General features: G+C 44.8%; 3 protein-coding genes, 2 long non-coding RNA genes and 2 other non-coding genes across 7 annotated transcripts in view; 3 read left to right on the top strand and 4 right to left on the bottom strand.

The window, feature by feature from the left end:
• mak16 (MAK16 homolog (S. cerevisiae)) overlaps positions 1-478 on the bottom strand; it is a 5,573-nt gene extending 5,095 nt beyond the window's left edge. The window contains 1 exon segment of the mRNA XM_034596647.1: positions 301-478. Coding sequence (XP_034452538.1) covers positions 301-315 — 15 coding nt within the window. The 5' untranslated portion in view covers positions 316-478.
• spinb (spindlin b) overlaps positions 1-13,526 on the bottom strand; it is a 35,700-nt gene extending 22,174 nt beyond the window's left edge. Inside the window, 10 exon segments of the mRNA XM_034596649.1 lie at positions 5,802-6,547; positions 6,549-6,655; positions 7,998-8,235; positions 8,502-8,656; positions 9,008-9,050; positions 9,052-9,103; positions 9,320-9,368; positions 10,318-10,679; positions 12,381-12,512; positions 13,392-13,526. Coding sequence (XP_034452540.1) covers positions 6,455-6,547; positions 6,549-6,655; positions 7,998-8,235; positions 8,502-8,656; positions 9,008-9,050; positions 9,052-9,103; positions 9,320-9,368; positions 10,318-10,375 — 795 coding nt within the window. The 5' untranslated portion in view covers positions 10,376-10,679; positions 12,381-12,512; positions 13,392-13,526 and the 3' untranslated portion in view covers positions 5,802-6,454.
• LOC117768380 overlaps positions 1-23,759 on the top strand; it is a 24,761-nt gene extending 1,002 nt beyond the window's left edge. Inside the window, exons 2-4 of the long non-coding RNA XR_004615060.1 lie at positions 7,282-7,293; positions 11,749-11,754; positions 23,648-23,759. This is a non-coding gene — a long non-coding RNA (uncharacterized LOC117768380). The remainder of the gene's footprint in view (positions 1-7,281; positions 7,294-11,748; positions 11,755-23,647) is intronic.
• Positions 1,545-1,643, bottom strand: LOC117768593. Its single transcript, XR_004615095.1, has one exon. It is a non-coding gene; the product is annotated as a small nucleolar RNA U13 (small nucleolar RNA).
• Positions 2,385-2,482, bottom strand: LOC117768592. Its single transcript, XR_004615094.1, has one exon. It is a non-coding gene; the product is annotated as a small nucleolar RNA U13 (small nucleolar RNA).
• LOC117768378 lies at positions 3,859-4,455 on the top strand. Its single transcript, XR_004615058.1, has 2 exons — positions 3,859-3,993; positions 4,025-4,455. It is a non-coding gene; the product is annotated as an uncharacterized LOC117768378 (long non-coding RNA).
• Positions 13,787-22,090, top strand: mfsd14bb (major facilitator superfamily domain containing 14Bb). The gene is given in 14 exon segments (XM_034596639.1): positions 13,787-14,230; positions 15,204-15,292; positions 15,777-15,780; positions 15,822-15,884; positions 16,459-16,586; positions 18,002-18,116; positions 18,296-18,514; positions 18,853-18,966; positions 19,695-19,766; positions 19,872-19,905; positions 19,908-19,983; positions 20,215-20,312; positions 21,143-21,279; positions 21,385-22,090. Coding segments are annotated over 14 exon segments (1,437 nt in total). The 5' UTR covers positions 13,787-14,173; the 3' UTR covers positions 21,616-22,090.

The following is a 23,759-nucleotide window of genomic DNA, read 5'->3' as shown; positions in this document are numbered from 1 at the left end:
TTGAACGTAAACACCCGACGCGGTGAAACACGTGCTGCCGGAGTGGAGTCCGAACATGTGCTACCAGGTCCCGTGTAGTGTCTGTTCCTGTCTGTAGCTCCTCCGCGGGCCACAGACACGGGTCTGAAGGAGTCTGATCAACAACCTCCGTGTCGGTGTCGCTGAGCATCGAGTCTCTGTCCGGACTGAACCGAACTGAGCTGCAGCAGAAAACCAAGTCCCGATCACTAGCGCTAAGCTAACGTTAGCATGGGCACGCAGCACGTTAGCAGCAGCTTCGTGTTGTTTCATCACACTTACGTCGTCGCATTGCATTGTGGGAACGTCTCAGAGGGTCCGCGAGGAGCTTATACTTCGTTTGAATCAAGTTCAGCGAATTAACGAGAAGAAAAATACGAAGTGTTTCTGTCAGTGGAGCCGCATGGACGCTCAGGAGGACGCCATCTTTGTTTCAATGTCCGCACGAGATCACGTGACTGGGAGTCAACGTGAGGAAATATCGCGATACTATAAACAAACCGGAAACGCCTTAAAAAGTGAATTATACATAAAGTAAAACGATTAATGTTTGCAAGAAATAATGAGGAACTTTGAAGGAACATTTCAAATGTATTGTTCGAACAGTTTCATTCATCTGAACTGTGTTCACGTGTTCTCCCACTGCTGCACACTGGAAATATGAAACACATTCATAGTTTGTATATTCCTCACTTCAGGATTTCACCTGACTTATTATTACTTTCTGATGCCTTTTGACTCTTTGACTCTGCTGTAACACTGCAAATTTCTCCATCGTGGGACCAATAAAGGATTTTCTTATCTTATCTTATCTTATCTTATCTTGTCTTATGTTATCTTATCCTATCTTGTATATTTCATTTGGGATTTATATAATGTAAATTTTGTAAATTCATTTGCTATATATATATATATATATATAACACTATAATTCTATTGGATTTGGCTGCAACTCAGTTCACCCCTGAGACTCCAGACCCATGTTAAATGTATATAAGCTCTGATTGGCTCTTCAGTATATCTTGTATATATATATATATATATGCTCTGATTGGCTCTTCAGTATATCTTGTATATATATATATATATATATATATAAGCTCTGATTGTCTCCTCAGTATATCTTGTATATATATATATATATATATATATATGTATATATATACATATAAGCTCTGATTGGCTCTTCAGTATATTTTGTATATATATATATATATATATATATATGTATATATATACATATATGCTCTGATTGGCTCTTCAGTATATCTTGTTTACATGTATATAAGCTCTGATTGGCTCCTCAGTATATCTTGTATATATATATATATATATATATATATATATAAGCTCTGATTGGCTCTTCAGTATATCTTGTATATATATATATATATATATATAAGCTCTGATTGGCTCTTCAGTATATCTTGTTTACATGTATATAAGCTCTGATTGGCTCCTCAGTATATCTTGTATATATATATATATATATATATATATAAGCTCTGATTGGCTCCTCGGTTCGTGATCAGCTGGTTTGAGGCGCACTGCGTAACAAGTTGGGCTGCACCTGTCACGTACGGGACGTGACGTCCACCACTCATCATGCTCATGAACCGAAGGATCAGAAAGCAACATGGCGCTGAGCGTGTTTATCTTCCTCTCCAGCGGTTTGAGTGACGGTTTCATAACTTTAACTCTAAACACGTTTTATCACGTTCGGCTCATTTTAATAAAAACATTCAGACTCAGCTGTTGCTGACACTCTGCTCTGACGTCAGCTGAAGATTAAACACACTTGTTATCTTATCATATCTCGTATATTTCATTTGGGATTTATATAAAAATGTAAATTTTGTTGATTAATATGCAATATATTTATATATATATACAAAACACTATAATTGTATTGGATTTGGCTGCAACTCTGTTAACCCCTGAGACTCCAGACCCATGTTTACATGTATATAAGCTCTGATTGGCTCCTCAGTATATTTTGTTTACATGTATATATATACACACATATATATATATAAGCTCTGATTGGCTCCTCAGTATATCTTGTATATATATATATATATATATATATATATATATATATATATATAAGCTCTGATTGTCTCCTCAGTATATCTTGTATATATATATTAAGCTCTGATTGGCTCCTCTGTATATCTTGTATTATATATATATATATAAGCTCTGATTGGCTCCTCAGGATATCTTATATATATATATATATATATATACATATAAGCTCTGATTGGCTCCTCAGTATATCTTGTATACATGTATATAAGCTCTGATTGGCTCCTCGGTATATCTTGTTTACATGTATATAAGCTCTGATTGGCCCCTCGGTTCGTGATCAGCTGGTTTGAGGCGCACTGCGTAACAAGTTGGGCTGCACCTGTCACGTACGGGACGTGACGTCACCACTCATCATGCTCATGAACCGAAGGATCAGAAAGCAACATGGCGCTGAGCGTGTTTATCTTCCTCTCCAGCGGTTTGAGTGACGGTTTCATAACTTTAACTCTAAACACGTTTTATCACGTTCGGCTCATTTTAATAAAAACATTCAGACTCAGCTGTTGCTTGACACTCTGCTCTGACGTCAGCTGAAGATTAAACACACTTTATGTTCACTATCCTGGGAGAGGTGCATTGTGGGAGTCCCTCAGTGAAAATTCATGTCATTCAACAGCACAGCCTGGTGGTCTGGAGGAAAACTGCACCACAGAACCTTTTCACAGCAAAAACCACTTAATACATCCGCAACATAAAGGACATATATAAATATGAAGATTTATAAATTAGACAAATATAAATATGGGTACATTAATAAATTAGATAAATAGTAATCTATAAATTATATATAAACATAATATATATATATATATATATATATTATAAGTATATTTAAGTTAATTTTCTAATTCAGTTTCTTATTTTATTTGCATTCATTTCATTCAAACTGTTTTCTGTCTCTACTGAGTCGCGTTGATCTGATTAAATTAATGAGGCTGTGATTTATAAACGGCTCCGTCTGTTAAATGAATCCTGTCACTTTAGAAACTTCATTACTGTATTATTAACAAACATGTAACTTGTTACTTTCATTGAACCTAAGTTACAAAACCATTGGAAGTTATATGGAGAAAAATCTCTTAATTTCCATGATTTAAGTTGTAAATGAAAATGTATTTGATATATATTTATACAACACAACTTTGTAGATTTAAACTTACTTCAGTATTTTTAGATTGTCCTGTTAATACTTCATTTTGACAAAGAGCTAATGAACTGAACCCTGTTTAGCTTGAGACCTTTTCTTGTGTCTCTCGAAGCTGCTGGAGGAAACAGAAGAAACAGACTCAGCAGTGAAAAACAACAGAAACTGTTTATTTTAGTAAATAGTGAGTTTTCACTGAGCTGTACAACACTAGGCATCTGGAGTTGGCACTCTTTAAAGGGACAATCCACCAAAAACAGAACTCACAGCCGCCATCACCCCCCACTCGCTCATGATAACTGATGTCTCTTCTGTTTGGACGAGGATTTCTTCTTTTTATTTTTTATTTTGCTCAATAACCATAAAATACCAGCCTCAGACACAAAGTACAAAATATAACAGAGAAAAGAAAGAGAACTGAAATGAAAAGGCACCAAAGCGACGACGACAGAAATCAGCTGATCAACTGAAAACTACACAGACATGCAACTCACATCGATTTACACAGAGCTATAGAGGCATGCAAAAACAACACTGCTCTGAACAGGCTGACACACACACACACACACACACGCACACACACACACCCAGGAGGCTCACTACAGTCCAAACATCCTGTGGATTTTAGCCTGAAGACAGATGCATTGTGGGTAACCCTCTCAACAACATCCACATTAACGTTAACTGTAAAAGTAATAAAATAATTTCTCTGCGTCAGACGAACTGAATCGTGTGGACACGTCACGTGTTGGTGACAGACGACCACATGAGGAGATTAACAAACCTCAGTGGACGAGTCTTTATTATTTAATCACAAAGTGGTTGTTACTGTTTTGTTAATTTGTCAATTTATTCAATTCGTCAATTAATCCTTATTGGAAAATTAAACACAAACTAGTTTGTTAGAGCTGACGACATCAAGTGTCTGACGTGAGAAACATTTCAGATGAGACATTTATCAAAAACGTTCCCGATTAACTGTCTGTCAATCCACTGATTGATTATTCCACTGATCACTGACCCTCTGAAACTGATGGCTTCTGATTCCAGAACAGTTCTGACAAGTTCTAACATTTAGATCCACAAAACAGCTTTGTTATAATCTCTGAAAATGTCTCCTCTCTGGACGTGAAGAACCATTTAATGTGTTCTAGAATCAGAACGTGTGGCTTCTACCGAGAAAACACATGTTCAAGAAATTTTAAAGGTCAAAAAACAGATTCTAGAACCAGAACAAATGATTTAAGTAAATTGTTCTAAACAACATTAGACAAACATCCACACCAGCTGTGTTCTAGATTCAGAACAGTTTCAGAAAAGTCGGTATTGTTTTTAAGTCAGAGTGGGAGGGTTCTAAACACAGTGAACACAAACCACAGGTTCTAGAAGAGGATGCTAATAAAACCGTGGGACCGACATCCCGTCCTGAGCCAGACGGTTCCTGTTCTGGAATCAGAAACTGAAGGTTCCATGATGAGAAGGTATTTTTTCAAATCTTCCACAGAATAAACTTTCCAGAGTCTCCAGTTTCTAGAATCACTTTGTCGGGACGTCTGCAAGCAGCAGATTCCAGATCAGCGCTGAAGTAGATAAGGTTCTAGATGTTGTGGAACACAGATTATAGATTCTCACCAGGAACGTGCTCAATGTAAATCAGTTGGAATCAGAGAGAAAATCTTTTCTGAAACATTTTCTTTTCGGGTAAAGGCGACAGTTTCTGCATCAGGTGTTTGGTGGGCGGAGCTACATGGGCTGAGAGCGGAGGATTGGTGGGATGTGAGATGATTGAGAAAGTTTCTTCAAGCTCCCATTGGTCTGAATTCTTGAAATCTCTATCGGGAGCTGTGAAGTGATTTGTCAGTCGGCATGTTACAGTCATAAAAACAATAATCAAACACAGACGAATCCTCGACTTTCTGATCGAAGAAAATCCAGAGCTGGAACAGAACTGACGATTACAGAGAAAACAAAGTTCCAGTTCCACGATGTGAAAACAGAAAAACTGCAGATTTTTATTAAACGTCCAGCGTCGGAACCTGCGGTGGGGGGGCGGGGCAATAATGTCTTATTCTGGACCTTGTTTTGGTTTTTATTAAACTTGTGGACAGATCAATTCAGAACCGAGAGAAACTTTACATTTCGGGACATTCTCTACCATTAAGATCTGATGAGGAGATACCCCCCCCTCCCCCCAGTATTTCACATTTACAGTCATTTATTAAATGGTGTTCAAAGTATCAGTAAACTGATGCAGCATCATCATAACGATCTTTTTCACCGAGGCTCAAAAACACTTAATACTTTCTGGAAATATTTTGGCACAAATATAAAAACATCAGATGAAAATAAAAAAAACACACAAGTCGAAGCTTTTTGTTGAAAAATGAAACTGAGGCTGAAACAGAAAACAAACAAGTTTTAAAAAAAAGTTCAACTTAAAACTGTCGTGATGGATCCGTCCGTCAGGAGAACGACGACCTGACGGTTCCTCGATGATCACGTACGTCTGGCAGCTGAAAAGTCATCGTGGGGAAATGTGGGATCAAACAGACAGAAACAGATGATCACAGAGTTTGTGTCCTCCGGTTTCTCCACAGCGGCTGTAAGTCAACAGGTGACCAGCAGGGGGGGCGGGTCAGTAATGCTCTGTGATTGGACACGTGCTCCTCACGTCCGCCCCTGTAAAGGCAGATGGAGAACACGATGGAACCTGATGGTTCAGAGAGTTCAGGGGGATCCTGACGTCTCGTTCCTTCATTGACCCCGTCAGACTCAGAGCTGAAGCCCCCGCCCACCACGAGACGGAGGTCGTTCTGTTGACGTGTCGACTGGAGGGTCTTCAGGATCGAGTCCTCTCAGGATTCACACCAAACCATCAGACGCAGAGACACTGGTCGTCTATAAATGCGACAGAGATGATGAACAACTACGAGTCGACACTCGTCTCACCACCTGTAGCTGGTTTGTCGTTTGAACGTAAGGGAACGTTTTGTTTCTTTTCTGTTTTTAAGGCGTTTCATCAAAGACGAGAGTAAAGAACAGAAATAATGGCGTCTCCACAGATCGTGATGAGTCTCAGGACGTTTTAAAACCCGAGCTGTGGTTCTTCTTCACTGGGCGGGGGGGCTGGGGGTTAATGTTGGGGGTGGATCAGGACTCGTTAAGTCTTTGAGGGACGTTCTGGACCAGGTCTCCTGGGTCTTAGGACGTCTTGACCAGGTCGTAGACGTAGATGTGGAAGTCGTCATCGAACTTGATGAAGTAGACGGAGGGTTTGGCCTCCACCTGGTGGATTGACCATCCCCGACCTCTTCCCGCCGTCCTCTTTGGCGTACTCCACCTGTTTGCCCACCAGACTGTCGACCACCTCGCCGGGCTCCCGCTCCGCCGCCACACTGTCGTCTACACAGACAAAGAGATGATGGATATTCACAGGTTCTTTTATTTTGAAATGACACCAGGTTCATAACAAACTTTCAATTTCACACAACTCGTTAGTGAGTCAGTGAGAAACGACAACAACATCATACGACACAAAACCCACAACTTTAAATGTCTAGTTTTATACAAACAAAAGTTCAAGATCCACAACCGTTTCAGTTTCCAGAAACTTGAAGATAAAAGAAGAGAAAAAGTGAAAAAAACTTCAAATGTTTGAAACAAATATTAAATTATCAAAACACTTGCAGATTAAATTTAAGTCATTGACTTTTGATAAATCAGCCAATCGCTGCTGCTCGGAACAAGTGTTTGTGTTACAATAGCAGTTTTTCCGGACATGTTGTGTAGTTGGTGTTTGTGAAGCAGCAGCAGCAGGTTGTCGGGTCCGACTCGTTCACAACAACAGGAACATGTGGGAACACGTCAGGAACATGTGGGAACACGTCAGGAACATGTGGGAACACGTCAGGAACATGTGGGAACACGTCAGGAACATGTGGGAACACGTCAGGAACATGTGGGAACACGTCAGGAACATGTGGGAACACGTCAGGACATGCTTTTGTTTAGTTCATGTCTGAAAACAGCTGATGTGTTCTGTCAGAAACTAAAACTATAATATAGAATAGAATAATATTAAACCGATAAAGTTGTCTTGACTTAAAAACTGATAAAGATTCAGCTGTCAATCATGACGTCTGTTAGATCCCCTGTACAGCAGCGCTCTGATTAAAGGGTCCGAGTCTCAGGCTCACGGGAGATTCACTGTATGTGATCTGGTGGCGAGGAGACACGCCCACCTTCTACCTGCCTTCATCCAATCCACTGAGAAAAGTATTAATTCTGAATAGTTCGGCCTGTTAACGGCAGCTCTCCTCTGTAATCTGTGCTCTTGGAAGTTGTGGGTGTTATTTTCTTGGCTTTGTTAAGCACCAGGGATCAAACCTAGTTCACTAGAGTAACTGTAAAGAATCAGGAAGTTGTTAACCATCCCCACGGGGATCCAGTGTCCCACTGAGCAGGCTCGGTCCACCACTCCTCTCATTGTCTGACATTCTATATGATGCAATGATTTTCAGCCTGTTTTTATATCATCAAATAAGTAATTAAACCCAAACTGATCAGAAAACCTTTTTGTTTTCTTCCACACGGACCCGGACCAGAGGCAAACTCAGACTTCACATATCCCAGGAACCATCTCTCTGGCTTCACTTTGAGAGTCATGTCGTCCACCTTCGTTTACAGGTACAGTTTGTACAGAGGCCCGAGAGCGTAGACGAGACAGAGACCAGGAGTCACTCACTGGAGTCGGGCATGATGCGGAGGTCTCCCTCCTTGTAGTCGTCCAGCAGCTGGTACATGTAGAGAACCGGGTCTTTCTCGTATGTGATGTAGAACCAGGCCGTCATGATGGGCGCTCGAGCCAGAACCATCCCCCGCCACTCCTCCTTCGGCCCGTCCCTCCGTCTCAAACATGTGCTCCCACCGCTTTCCCGATCATCGTCTCGGCCAGCAGCGAGTCGCTCACACGGTGCCGGAGCTGGACCAATCACAAGACAGACTTCATATTTACTGTCAGGGCTCAAACTGTGGACGCTTCATCAGAACAGAAACACGTTTTACTACTTTTACTTCTTTTACAAGTTTTCTAAATGTTTTGTTTCAACATACAAATGAGTCTGTTTCCTAATTAAAACATGTTAATTCATATTTATCTCTTTCTGGACATAAATAAAACACATTAATCCAACTCGTCCGTTCAACAGCTCAAGCCAGCGGTCGCTCTCTGGCGCGTGTGCGTCCTCACCACTCTGTCGGGCAGCACCTCCAGCCCCACCACCCGCTCGTCACTGTACAGCTCCAGGCCGTAGATGCAGTCGAAGCCGTCGTATTTGATCAGATAGAGGGAGGGGTTAACGGGGACCTGGTCCAGGACCGTCCCCTTCCACTGAGACGACTTACCTGAGAGGAAGCAGAGAACGAACACGCTCACATTTCATCTCTGCACAGGAAACAAGGAGCAGCTTAAAGATTCCTCCAACGATTCCTAAATGACTTCTCTTCACTAAACTTCACTGCTGCAGTGGATTCTTTACAGAAACAGGATCAGAAGCTACAACTAGAAACACCTGGTGGTTCTGTGCTTCCTCCAACCAGAGCAGCTCATCTGTGGCTCTAACTGAGCATTTGTAGCAACTTTGAAGACATTTGACAAATGAACAACCTTCGACCAGTGGGTGGCGCCATCGTAGAGGCATGAACAACCCCACCTGGATAATAAAGGATTATCAGTTCACGTTATATGCGACTTACTTCCCTCCTTCCAGATGTGCTGGATCCTGCAGCCCACGATGTTTCCTCCTGGGCGGAGACAGAGTTTTACTGGGACCAACACTGGTCCTCTGCTTCCTGCAGGAGGAGCCACAACGAAGAGAGAGGAGGAGGTGAAATGAAGAAGAGGATATCAGCAAAACAAGATGAGATGGATGGAAGAGGAGAAGAGTCCAAGAAGAGTTTAGATGAGCAGTAGAGAAGAATGAGAAGAAGAAGACAAAATTAAAGTCATGAAGTTAAGAAAAGAAAGTGAGAGAAGATGATTTTATAAAGTATTATTTAAAGACTTACTTGTGCGAGTTCTTCTTCTTCATCATGTTTGCAGACACACCTGAATGTCCTGAAACACACACACACACACACACACACACACACACACACACACACACACACACACACACACACACACACACACACACACACACACACACACACACTAACATCAGTATCTACAGCACACTGGTGGTGCGTTCAGGGACCACATGTGTTTCGTTCTTCAGTCCAGTTAAAAAACATTTTTCTTTTCCTCCTGAACTACGTCAGCTCTGAACCTGGAGTCTCTCCTGCATCATCTCCAACACGGTGTTGAGCGGCTCCAAACACTACATTACCCATGAGCCTCAGCTGCTTGTCACTGTGCAGAAGAAGCTGGTTTCTACAATGTGACGTCTTTATTTGTTTGCACGCCACACCCAACGTGAAGCTCTGTGATTGGATGTTTGTTCATGAAATGCATCATGGGAGTTGATGACTTCTCTTTCAGTATTTCTGTTCACAGGTGTGTGTGTGTGTGTGTGTGTGTGTGTCAGTGTGAAACCCAATTCATGCTTCTGCGTGGAAGCTACGTGGACGTGTACCTTACTCAGAGCCCCACGCTGTACCCTGACGTGCACCTCCCTAAATATTGAACTACACGTCGCTGTGATTGGTCGTTGCTTGCTAGCGTCTTCAGTAGCCTTGCCCCCCCTTTTTGAATTGAGCTTCACGGAAAGAACACGGACAACGTTTTTCTTTTCTTAGTTTCAGTTCTTTAAGACAAAGTAATGAGCTCCAACTCCAACATGATCCACTGAGGAACACTCGCCATCGTTCTGAAGTCAACAGACGCCCGAGAATTTGGAAATAATCAACACCAGCATAGAAACTCTACCACCACTAGTGTTTCGGTGTAATTACAGCGTGACTCAGACACACCGATGCAGAACTATGACTGCTCGGCCCCGTGCTGAGGCTACGTGCGCAGCTGCGGCGTAGCTTTGATGCAGAAGCATAAATAAGGCTTAACTCACCGCCGTCTGTTCGGGGCCCGCGGGGCCGCTGGGCTCTTGAATGGGGGTCTTCATTCATCCACCTGTAGGGGGCAGCCAGCCAGGGCTGCTGGTCCAGGTTAAATGCTGGAGTGTATGTGTGTGACACAGGCCTGGGTCACTTCAGGTGTGTTAATGTGAGAGGGGGGGGTGGGTGGGAATGTAAGGAGGGAGCAGGGGGGGAGGAGGGTAGGGAAAGGAGGGAGGAGGTGGAGGGAAAGAAGGAGCACCAGGAATTAGGCGGGCTCCGGACAGGCTGCATCCAGGCCGGGTACAGACTAACACCTGGAGACCGAGGAGACGTCTCAGCTGGTGGAGTCGATGAGGAAAACGCTGCGTTGAGCCTGAGGAGGGAAAACGTGACCACCAGTCAAATCAATTATCAATTATCAATAATCAATATCCTCTATATACGTGAAAACTCTGCATTAAGAACATCTACAAACAAGGTGCCGTCCATGCACCAGCTCGACCAATCAGGAGTCAGTCTCAGCCCATTTTTATATCATAACGAATTCAACTTTTACATGTTTCTAAGAAGATGAATGAAATGTTTGAGGATTCTCTACGACCTCAGTCAGCTCCTCCCTTTATTCGCTGATTCTGTGGAATTTACCTCTGAGCAGCGTGAATAACCTGATAAGAGATTTACATAGCTGATAACCCCCCCCCCCCACCACACAGCTCACAACCTCAGAGGTCAAAGGTCGTAGCCTCCGTCCTGCTGCATGTTAACAGTCTGGAGGTCTGAAGAGCAGCGGAGGAGAAAAGTTCAAAGTTCTACATTCAAATTTCACATTCAACACAAAAATGCAGATGAATGAAAAAGATGTTAAAAGTTTTTAAAACCTTGAATCTTCTATCAAATCACCTCAGGTTGAAATAACTGAAGAATAAAGTCAACAGGAGAAAATAATACAACTACAACTACTACAACAACTACTACAACAACTACTACAACAACTACTACTACAACAACTACTACAACAACTACTACTACTACTACAACAACTACTACAACTACTATCACTGACACTGACCAGAAACATGCTGCACAGCAATACATCACACCAGGATCACACCACGTTCCATATCACCAGAATCACACCGGATTCCGACCAGCATCACACCAGGTTCACATCATGTTCACTAGAGACCTAGACCAGGATCACACCAGATTCAGACCACATTCACATCATGTTCACCTGAGATTGCACACACACACACGCGCACACGCACACACACACACACACACACACACACACACAACACACACACACACACAGTGATGTGTTGTTGGTTGTTTTGGTGGATGAAGATGAAGCTGATGAAGATGATGATGAAACTATAATGAAGCAGAGGATGAAGATGATGATGAAGCTGAGGATAAAGATGAAGAGGATGAAGATGAAGCTTGAGGTGATGATGAAGAATATGAAGTTGATGAAGATAATGATGAAGATGATGAAGAAGATGAAGAAGTAGCTTGAGGTGATGATGAAGAATATGAAGTTGATGAAGATGATTGAAGAAGATGATGAAGCTGAAGAAGCAGCTTGAGGTGATGATGAAGAATATGAAGTTGATGAAGATGAAGATGATTGAAGAAGATGATGAAGCTGAAGAAGCAGCTTGAGGTGATGATGAAGAATATGAAGTTGATGAAGATAATGATGAAGATGATGAAGAAGATGAAGCTGAAGAAGCAGCTTGAGGTGATGATGAAGAATATGAAGATGATGAAGATGAAGCTGATGGTGAAGATGAGGATGAAGATGAAGAGAGGTCACAGTTTACCCCCCTCACTAACTGCCCCCCCCCCTGCAGCTTCATATCCATCCTGTTCATTTGTCCGCACTCGGCCGCCATATTGCACCGATATTTACAAAAACCCGCATCGGTGTAAAAACGGCGCAGACGAACAAAGGGAGCTAGCACAACAAGACTGATGCTAAGCTAACTCCTGCTAACAGGTCGAGGCGGACTAACGGCCCGTTCACCGGGAGGCTCCGCGGGCCAGAGGCCGCAGCTTCATACCGACTCACCGATCAGCGCCCCCGCACGAACCCGATCAACCGCCGAGGCTGCGAATCGATCCGCTTTGCCTCCGTTCGATTCCCGCTGCGTCAAGATAACCGAGCCAAGATGGGGCCCCGCCGGAAACCAGGCGGCCTGACCTTCAAAATAAAAGCAAGGATTTTGATGCAATGCGATTTTTGTCTTTTTAATAACTACACAAACACGTGCATTAAATTCAGTCATTAGTGTAAATACAGCAAAGCACAAACCACGCAGTTTTCATTCAGCTCTGTTAACCATGGATTCCATGAAAAGTTAAAAGATCTTTTATTTCAATTTGATTTTGATTTGATACAGAAACTTGTGCTTTTAAAGTCTGAGACAGAAACGCTCTTTTAACTGATGATTTGATTTCTGTCCATATCTGTACATGTTTGTTTATATGGTTTTAATGCACATGTTTCATTATCTCTAATCTTTTAATGTTGCATGATTTTTTTTTCTTACAGAGCAGTGTGTGTTAACTTGCTTGGAAAGTTTTATATAAATAGTTATAATTATTATGAGTCTATGTAGTTTTCCTCTAAGTCATTGTTAACGCTGTCTGTTGTGACCAGAACACACTAACAAATAGATCTTTGAACACTGGTTAATTGTGTCTTCTTTCTGATTTACATCACTTAGTCATTTATCCATCAGTCCAGTGTCTGATCTTTTTTATACAGATATTTATCAATTGATGAATTTTTCACACCACAAATAAAACCACTGATCACGAACTAGGATTTTTTTCTGTATTTCTTGAGTTTAACATTTTTAGGTCAGGTTTTAGTGAAATAAAGATAATGTCACCAAATGTGTCTCAGAGAACGGAAAGCTCCAACAAACTTAGAGTCCGGACAATATTAAACCTGCAGCTCGACAACTATTTAAACTCACAACGTTTACATACACAAACAATGTTTCTAAAACACACTGACCCGTGACTTCATTGTGTCTTATTTTGAAACGCTCCTGCCGGATGTGTGATGTGTTACCATGGTTATCTTGACGCGGATTTTGCGCTGAAGACAAAAATTCTTCCACCGCCGAGTCCCGCCTTTGCCTCTTGCCAAATAGTGATCCAGTCAGACTCCGGCGCGGTCTGCCTCTGGGCCTTCCTGCCACATGCTGCGCCCCTCGGTGGACCTGCTTCCTCCCGGTTGGCCGGTGCCGGTGCCGCCGCTCAACGGGAACCGACACTTGTGTTGTTTTTCTTTCCGTCGTTATTTTACCGACACCGTGTGACGCACGCGCCGCAGAGTCGCGGAGCTGCAGCGCGGCGGCGGCGCGGTAGGGGGCGCGCTTCTTTCAGCTGAGCCCAACACGCAGAGGGGCGGGGCCGTGTCGCTGATCCAGAGTCAGATGATACAGATGTGAACTGAATCCAGATCAACAGAACCCGAACATCAGCTGATCTGGAAACAGTGCCGAGGACACGCGCTCCATTGACTGACAGGGACAAGACAGTAGGGCGGTGTTTGTCATTAACCTGGGCCAGTGACCACCCCGCTCACCCGGGAGACTCTGGTGAACAAACCAAAGGGACAAACTGTGACATTACAGTCGAAGCGGAGGAATTCGGGTAAAAACGAAAGTGGAGCCTCCGCTGTTGACCGCTCTGCCCCGGTGGACACAGGCTCGACCCCGGGTCCATGATAGCGCCGCACGGACGTGGAGGTGATCGACACGGTGGGACACCCTGGAAGAGACGGAGAAGCCCCGGGAGGACGCCGGTCACCGCGGACTCGATGTGAGGATCGTCGCGGCAACATGTGACATGAACCGGGAGAAAACTGCGACCGAGGCCAACGACATCATGTTGGTCCGGAGCCCGGTGAGTGCAGCCCCGGCAGCGGCCCGGTGCGGCCCGGTAGCACCGGGTAGCACCGGGCCGCTTCGATAAAACACACCGGAGCCATTCACCGGAAACACCGACATGAGAACACACAGACGTTTGTTCAGCGTCGTTAGCAGCAGGCTAACGTTAGCAGCTAAGGCAGAGTTAGCCACACTAACTAGCTAACAGCTGCCTCACCAGCTAGTTAGCTGAGGTTGGACCAGGTTAACGTTCAGGATTAACCAGCTGTAACTTCCCTGTTCACGTGAAGCTCAGTTCAAGTACTCGTACCGCTGTGGAGCAGTAATCTATTACAAGTCCTCATTGTACTTTACTACTGTTGAAGTTTGGGTTTCATGGAATGAACGTCTCCTGTGGCTGATGATTATTTATCTTCATTAGATTGTAAGCGATGCGTTAATTTAAAAGTGAATAACATATTTAACTCTTATTGGTTCAAATCTGCTGATTCTGTGTTAATTGATTAGTAAAGATTCAGTCAGTATAGGAACTGAGCTTCATCTCAACGTTATTAGACCATCAAGGACAGAAGCCTCCTGTCAGCTGGAACATGAATCACATGACAAGGGACAACAATCAGTTCATCTTCTCACTTATAAGAATCAGATCTAAACTGAAGAAATCAGAAGTCCTCAGATAAATGTGGTGAACTAGTTCATCTTAGCTGACAACCAACCTTTGTTTCCCAGTCAACGTCCCAGAGACGCCACAAACTCCAATACATTCATTTATTCATGTAAATCAGAGAAAATCTGTAAATCCTCACATCAGCGAGTCTGTAATCCGTCTGTCAAACGTGATACATAACTTAGAAACTGAGTCAGGGATTGTTTCCGAGCAGAAGAACATACACACATTTACTGGAACAGCGTGGAGGTCAGAGGTCAGATCCGTTACACTGGACAGAGCAGATGAATAGTTAATGTCCCTGCTTCTCTCCTCGCCACAGCCCGGCCGTGGCCGAGCCAGAGTCACTCATGCGGTGGTGGTGATCTTCCTGGAGTTCTTCGCATGGGGGCTGTTGACCACGCCCATGTTACGTGTAAGTAAACATGTAGCATGACGTTCACATGTGCATGACGTTCACACACACACACACACACACACCGTCTGTGTTCTCACATGGACTCACTCTGACATTTTACTAGGAGGCTGCAGGAAAATGTCCAGAGACACAGACTCAGACATTTGTTCTCACATACGGAACATGTGAGGAACATGTGAGGAACATGTGAAGAACATGTGAGGAACATGTCCGGTTCAGTTCAGCTATTGGTTAGATTCTCTTTAAAATGGTCCTCACAAGTGTGTACATGTATAGCTCACCTGGTAGAGCTCCCGCCTCGACCCACAGAGGGTTCGATTCCGACCTGCGGGCATGTATGCATGTCCCCCCCCACTCTCTCTTCTATCCCCCTTTCACAAGCTTACTCTGTTTTATCCATTAAAGGTGATAAAAGCCCCAAAAAACCCATTAAATCCAAACAAGTGTGTACATGTGAGTGAGAAGTGGTGACTGACAGACCGTGCTTTGAAGAATGTAAATATAGAGTTGATGTTGTTTCAGGTTCTTCATGAGACGTTTCCTCAGCACACCTTCCTGATGAACGGCCTTGTTCAGGGAGTGAAGGTAAAATCTGTCACATCGTCCACACACAAACTTTCACACAGACCACAACACTAACTCATTTATTTTCTATATTTATTTAAATGGGGAAATTTGCACTGACCAATGAAAAGTTCATCAGAGAAACACAAATAAAATCATGAAGTGAAATAAGACGGACAGAGACGTCCCTGACTGAGACCTGAGCTCAGATAATCTGCTTGACTGGGACCCGACCTGCTACCTGTGACTTTCACCAAAGTTAAATCAGAGACGAGATCAAAATGTTTTCAAGATAACAGAACAAAAACTCTCATTAATCCTCCAGCTCCGAGCGCTGTAACGAAAACCTCCAGAAGGAGTCGACAGGGGAACAAGGGAAAACTTGTCGTCACGTTTCTCAGACTTTCAGAATCAAATAAAGCTCGAGGTCAGTCCTCAGCAGAGAGGACGGATCGTCTCCTGGCTCTTATTCAGAAACATCAACATGTGCACAGGTGACGCTCACTGTGAGACCTGCGAGGACAAAACCTGCTCACATAGTCCCCACGTCCAGAATTATGTTGTGTTACTAATGTGTGTGTGTGTGTGTGCGCAGGGCTTCCTGTCATTCCTGTCAGCTCCTCTGATTGGTGCTCTGTCAGACATCTGGGGCAGAAAGTCCTTCCTCCTCATGACGGTCTTCTTCACGTGCGCTCCCATCCCCTTCATGAGGATCAGCCCCTGGTGAGAGAACCTGTGTGTGTGTGTCAGTAGACATCAGTAGGACATTGTCACATGTTGTGATGTTGTTAATTTCCAGCTGTTGGCTTGTTATTGTTGCTCATTGCTTCTCTCTGATAAGTCAAACTGCTGTAAAAGCTTCTGCACACGACATCACGTCTCCTGAAACCTCGTCCGTCCAGCGATCGGTGATCAAACAGCGTCGCACTTTAACGTCATGAGCAGAATAGAAAGATGTTCACAGATCAAATGACTTACGGAGAGTTAAGAAATATTTAATACTTGTTTCTATATTTAGAAATGTGTTGGATCAATATGTTCCAACTAATGAACAACAACATCTGAAGTGAAGGATGTGACTTTCAGCTGCAGCTCGTTGGCTCTTCAGGCCTCAGGGAGTTTGACCGGTCACATGTTGTTCATGTGATCAGCTGAGGATCAGAGAACAGACGTGTTCACAGAGCAGCTGCAGCTTTCACTCTTCTGAAGCTCGGGGGGTTTGGTCCGTTTCACTCACGGGTGGAGGCAGAGACGTCAAACACTCGTCTGTTACAAAGTCATGAATCAGTAAAAAGAAAAACCTCAAGCTTGATGTAACATATTATTTTATACATATTATGTAAAACATATTTGAACAAAGTGTCACCAACACTGAAGAAACCCGTTTTCCACACGTTTGACCTGATGAGGTTTTTCACTGTTCTTGTCACGTGATTCGATCTCAGTTGATCTGAGGAATTTCATGGTTTTCACAGAATCTGTTGCAAACACTTTGATTTTGTGGGAAATAATAAACGAGACTTATGATAAAGTGAGTTTGTTGGATTTGGATTTTTAAAGACCGGTCAGGAAGTTGAACGTGTTTCCTGGAAGCTGCACGACGCACATGATGTCTGTGTTTCTGAGAACCCAGCGTCTCAGAACGCTTCCTTCTCATCAGTTTATATTTGAGTGTGAACTCACTGGGGAGGTTTCACTGATGTGGTGGAAGGCGTCTCACTACAGACTCTAGATCAGCTGGTATCTTCTGCGTCGAGCCTGAGATCAGTCACATGGTTTATTCACGTTTCACAAACAGTCAGTTCAAACTTCCTGCTGACACAACAACGTGTCAAATCTGATGCTGCAGAGACACAGTTTTAAAGTGACAGCAGTTCTATAATGCATCAACTTAAAAAGTAAATGATGAATAAAATGATCAAAGATCGAGCGCATGACTCAGCCCCGCTCCACAAGAGACTCTGCTCGTTTCTAATCACTCACACGTTGCACTTTAAAGTAACTTTAAACTTTGTGTGTGAAGCAGAAATGCATCAAATGACAGAATCAAGACGCCACGAAAATATTAAAATGAATGTGTGTGTGTGTGTGTGTGTGTGTGTGTGTGCGTGTGTGTGTGCGTGTGTGTGCGTGTGCAGGTGGTATTTCGCTCTAATTTCAGTCTCAGGGACCTTCGCTGTGACCTTCTCGGTGATCTTTGCCTACGTCGCCGACATCACGGAGGAACACGAGCGGAGCACAGCCTACGGCCTGGTAAGTCATCGGCCACATTTACACTCACTCACCTGAATAGTCCCCAACTGTCTCAGTCCAGGTGCACTGTGGGTAATGTAGGATTTGAAAAGGGAGAAGATTGTGATTCTCTGCTGCATTGATTCATGAAACCATCACACCCACCTTCTCCTCCTCTCTCTGTGTGTTCATCTCACCAGGTCTCTGCGACCTTCGCAGCCAGTTTAGTGACGAGCCCGGCTATCGGCGCCTACCTGTCGGCCCAGTACGGGGACAGCCTGGTGGTCCTGGTCGCCACGGTGATTGCCGTGGCAGACATCGCCTTCGTGTTCTTCATCGTCCCCGAGTCGCTGCCGGACAAGATGAGGCTGACGTCCTGGGGCTTCCCCATCTCCTGGGAGCAGGCCGACCCCTTCGCAGTGAGTCCACACACCAACACAGGGTCAGAGGTCACAGCGAAGGTCACTCAGCACATCAACCAGGCCTCAGAGGAACTGAACAAAAGACAGGGATCATCACTTAACTCTGATTTGGAAAATACTGAATATTTAAAATATGTCAACTCAGTGTTTAACATTTTACTGAGACAGACTTTATCATGTGTGTGAGACGGAAACACAGAGACATGGAGGCTGCTGTTCAAACACATGATGAACAACAATATGTTAACACATCAACACAGGAGGCGCTGAAATTAAACTTGATTGATTGACAGACAGTCGTATCAGTGGTTTGATGATCATACTGTTGTGTTCAGTCTCTGCGTCGTGTAGGGAAAGACCCCACAGTGCTGCTGATCTGTGTCACCGTGTTTCTGTCTTACCTGCCTGAGGCCGGACAGTACTCCAGCTTCTTCCTGTACCTGAGACAGGTGAGACTCACACACACACACACACACACACACACACACACACTATCACACTCACACTATCACACTCACACTATCACACACACACACTCACACACTATCACACACACACACACACACACACACACACACACACACACACACACACACACACTATCACACTCACACACTATCACACACACACACACACACACACACACACACACACACACACACACACACACTATCACACACTATCACACACACACACACACACACACACACACACACTATCACACACACACACACACACTATCACACTATCACACACACACTATCACACACACACACACACTATCACACTATCACACACACTATCACACTATCACACACACACACACACTATCACACTATCACACTCACACACACACACTATCACACTCACACACACACACTATCACACTCACACACACACTATCACACACACTATCACACACACACACACACACACTATCACACTATCACACACACACACACTATCACACTATCACACACACACACACACACACTATCACACACACAGTATCACACACACACTCACACACACACACTATCACACTATCACACACACACACTATCACACTATCACACACACACACACACACACACACTATCACACACACACTCACCCTGGAATTGACATGATGGTGTGACCTGGACACTGAGCTGTGATTGGTTGATTTGTGTTTCAGGTGATCGAGTTTTCTCCCGCAGCCATCGCTGCCTTCATCGCCATGGTGGGAATCCTCTCCATCATCGCTCAGGTACAGAACCAATCAGAGCCTAGCGTCAGACTCTGGGTGTGGGGGGGTGTTAACGTGAAATGAACATCCTGAAGTGGTGATGTGTTTTATCTTGGTGTGTGTCAGACTCTCCTCCTCGGGGTTCTCATGAGAACCGTAGGTATAAGAGAACGGTTCTCCTCGGTCTGGGCTTCCAGCTCTTCCAGCTCGCCTGGTACGGCTTTGGCTCTGAGCCGTGGTGAGTCCCGCCCACAAGTGATGTCACTGACGTGGTCATTTGTTTTACCTTTAAATATATTTCAGATCATTTCTCACATCATGTTCGGTCACCTGAAGACGATCAATTCTATCAACTATTTATATAACAAATGATATAACTAACTTAACGTATTTGTATCAAGTTATTGATATTCAGGTTATTGATTCTCTGATGTTAAAACAGGTTATTGATTCGTTTTATTGTCCCCAGGATGATGTGGGCGGCAGGAACAGTAGCAGCCATGTCGTCCATCACCTTCCCAGCAGTCTCTGCTCTGGTGTCACACAGTGCGGCACCTGACCAACAAGGTGAGTCCACCCGTCTGTCCACATGTCTGTCCACCCGTCTGCCCACCCGTCTGTCCACCCGTCTGTCCACATGTCTGTCCACCCGTCTGCCCACCCGTCTGCCCACCCGTCTGTCCACATGTCTGTCCACCCGTCTGTCCACATGTCTGCCCACCCGTCTGCCCACCCGTCTGTCCACCCGTCTGTCCACATGTCTGTCCACCCGTCTGTCCACCCGTCTGTCCACATGTCTGTCCACCCGTCTGCCCACCCGTCTGTCCACATGTCTGCCCACCCGTCTGTCCACCCGTCTGTCCACCCGTCTGTCCACATGTCTGTCCACCCGTCTGTCCACCCGTCTGCCCACCCGTCTGTCCACCCGTCTGTCCACCCGTCTGTCCACATGTCTGTCCACCCGTCTGTCCACATGTCTGTCCACCCGTCTGTCCACCCGTCTGCCCACCCGTCTGCCCACATGTCTGTCCACATGTCTGTCCACCCGTCTGCCCACCCGTCTGCCCACCCGTCTGCCCACCCGTCTGCCCACCCGTCTGTCCACCCGTCTGCCCACCCGTCTGCCCACCCGTCTGTCCACCCGTCTGCCCACATGTCTGTCCACCCGTCTGTCCACATGTCTGTCCACATGTCTGTCCACATGTCTGTCCACATGTCTGTCCACCCGTCTGTCCACCCGTCTGCCCACCCGTCTGCCCACCCGTCTGTCCACCGTCTGTCTGAGGGAGGCGGGGAGGAAATGGAGATAAATCGGAGAAAGGGAAATGGAAGGAAGGAACCCAGAGAGACTTACTGTGTGTGTGTGTGTGTGTGTGTGTTTGTGTGTTTGTTCTCAGGTGTGGCTCAGGGGATGATCACAGGTATCAGAGGTTTGTGTAACGGTTTGGGTCCGGCTCTGTACGGCTTCATCTTCTTCCTGTTCAATGTGGAGCTGAACGACATAGACCCAGGAAGACCCACAAAGAACACAGAGGTACACACACACACACACACACACACACACACACACACACACACACACACACACACACACACACACACACAGTAGAAAAAACCCATCATTCCTCTGTCTCTGCAGAAGTCCGTCATCCCCGGCCCTCCCTTCCTGTTCGGAGCGTGCGCCGTCTTGTTCGCCCTCGTCGTCGCTTTCTTCATCCCTGAGCACCAGCGACTGGCCGACGTCAAAACCTGCTCCGCCCGCAAGTCCAGTGGCGCCGCCACCGCACACGCTCTGAGCGCCAGCCCTCTGGCCACGCCCACCAGTGACACAGAGGACATTGAGCCGCTCCTGCAGGACAGCAGCATGTGACTGACAGCTGGCCCGGCCAATCACAGCGCTGAGGCCTGAGCTCCACTCTGCAGGTCCGGCCCATTTAACAATGAAGAGCTTTTATTTTTATTTCCTCCGATTCAGACTGTTCAGATAAAAGTCAGGAAACATCCGGCGGCAGTCACACAGACGAGCGGCTTTCACCAACCTACAGATGACACGTTGTATTCATGGAGCTCATGTTTCATCATCAATCAGCAGGAAAGTTATTAACATCAAACATTTTTCTGATTGATTAATTGTTTCAACCAAAAATCAAATATTCTCTGGTCACAGATCCTCAGATGAGATGATTTCCTGAAACCAGATGTTTTATATATAACTGATATTTAGAGCAACATCTTGACATCAACTACACACATGTGATAATATCATGTAAATAATCGAGCGGCTCTTCATCATTAGTTAGTTTTCTGTCGTGACATTAAAATCTGCTCGGACGCACAAACATCAACCAAGTTGAATTTGACTGAATTATAATTTTTAATTCAATTTTCTGCAGTTTTTTTTCAATCATATCTTTATCATGAATGTTTTTGTAGTGAAAGTTACGACATCAGATTAAAAACTAATAGAAACTAAACAGTCGCTGTTTGGCTGCCGCCTGAACACGTACTTAACTCCACCCGTCAGCTCTGCAGACTTCAGGAGATCAAGCGCTCCTCACTGTGCAGGACCAGTGGTGAGGAGGAGGTGCGTTGAATTTACTGCACAGCTGAGACCAAGTGTCAACTACAGAATGTTTGTGTCCTAACTGGTCACCAGACTTGCATTATGGGATAGGGAGGAAGTCGTCACCTGTACCTGTAGGGGGCAGTGCGGGGCCAAGGTCCAGGTGTGTTTGATCGTGGTTGGCTCTGCTGCGTACGTGTAGTCTCCACCCGTCTCCACACACCGACATCTTACCACCGGATTACTTGGCTGGAGCCGTTACTATGACGACAGCTGTGGGGCACGTTCACGCTCAGCATGTCCGAGCTCTGACTGGCTGTGACATCATCATCCTCTCCATATCCAACATGAACTAAATGTAAAGAAGTGGATTTCAGCAGTTTGACGAGCTTTAGGTTCACGTGAGCGAAGACGTGGAGAAACGTGTTCACTTTGTTTCTGATTCAAAGATTCTGCTCTGGAGCTTCAGAGTCTGGAGCTTCAGAGTCTGGAGCTTCAGAGTCTGGAGCTTCAGACTCTGGAGCTTCAGAGTCTGGAGCTTCAGAGTCTGGAGCTTCAGAGTCTGGAGCTTCAGAGTCTGGACCTTCAGACTCTGGAGCTTCAGACTCTGGAGCTTCAGACTCTGGATTCAGGTCGAAGCTTCAGAGTCTGGAGCTTCATGTGTTTGTTGTTTCCTTTGATCTGTTACTTTTAGTTTCAAATTGTAATTTAGGGAAACAGAATTCTGTCTGACAAACGTACGTGGGCGGAGTCTACCTGTACTTGACTCTGATTGGTTTGTAGACGGCGTCTGACGTGGGCGTGTTGTCAGGTGGGGGGTAGTAGTCTTTCTGTATGAATGAAGCTTCATCTGGTTGCCATGGTAACATCATGATGGTATCACTAGCAGCGTCTGGACCAACCAGGTGTGAACGAGTCCTGAGTTGAGTCAAACCTCCAGATGCTGAGTTACTGAGACTCACTTCTATTGAGTCATTCCACTTTGAGATTTAATAGTAATAATACGCTCTGCAGTGAAAGTAAATCTGGACCTGGAGGATTCTTGTTATTAAATTCAAACGTCCTGCTCTTGAATAAGTCGAGCTCCAGATGTGATCCTCTCCCTGTGAACTTAAAGAAAACACAGGTTTGTTCTAACGATCACATCCTGAAGGTGAAGGTTCATCCTCAGAGGAAACTGATTCACCGTCAGATCACAGAAGATGAAAGACTTTTTCTTTCTCTGACTCCCCCCACGTTGTGATTAGCTCCGCCCGCCCGCCCGTCGCTCCAGGTCCAACAAATCGAGCGCTCTGAGTTACTGATGTTTGAAGATGAAGATGTTAGTTTGATGTTTGAGTTTAAAAAAACAAATTGTGCCATTTTGTTCTTTTACTTTTTGTTAATATTGTTTGTAAAGTTTGTTAAAGCTAAAAATATCACATTCCAGAAAAAAGGATTCAGTTTCAGGC

The sequence above is a fragment of the Hippoglossus hippoglossus genome, chromosome 9 (assembly GCF_009819705.1).
Source record: "Hippoglossus hippoglossus isolate fHipHip1 chromosome 9, fHipHip1.pri, whole genome shotgun sequence".
NCBI lineage: Eukaryota > Metazoa > Chordata > Actinopteri > Pleuronectiformes > Pleuronectidae > Hippoglossus > Hippoglossus hippoglossus.
The sequence above is the reverse complement of the archived record's forward strand: the minus strand, read 5'-3'. Positions and strand labels throughout refer to the sequence as shown.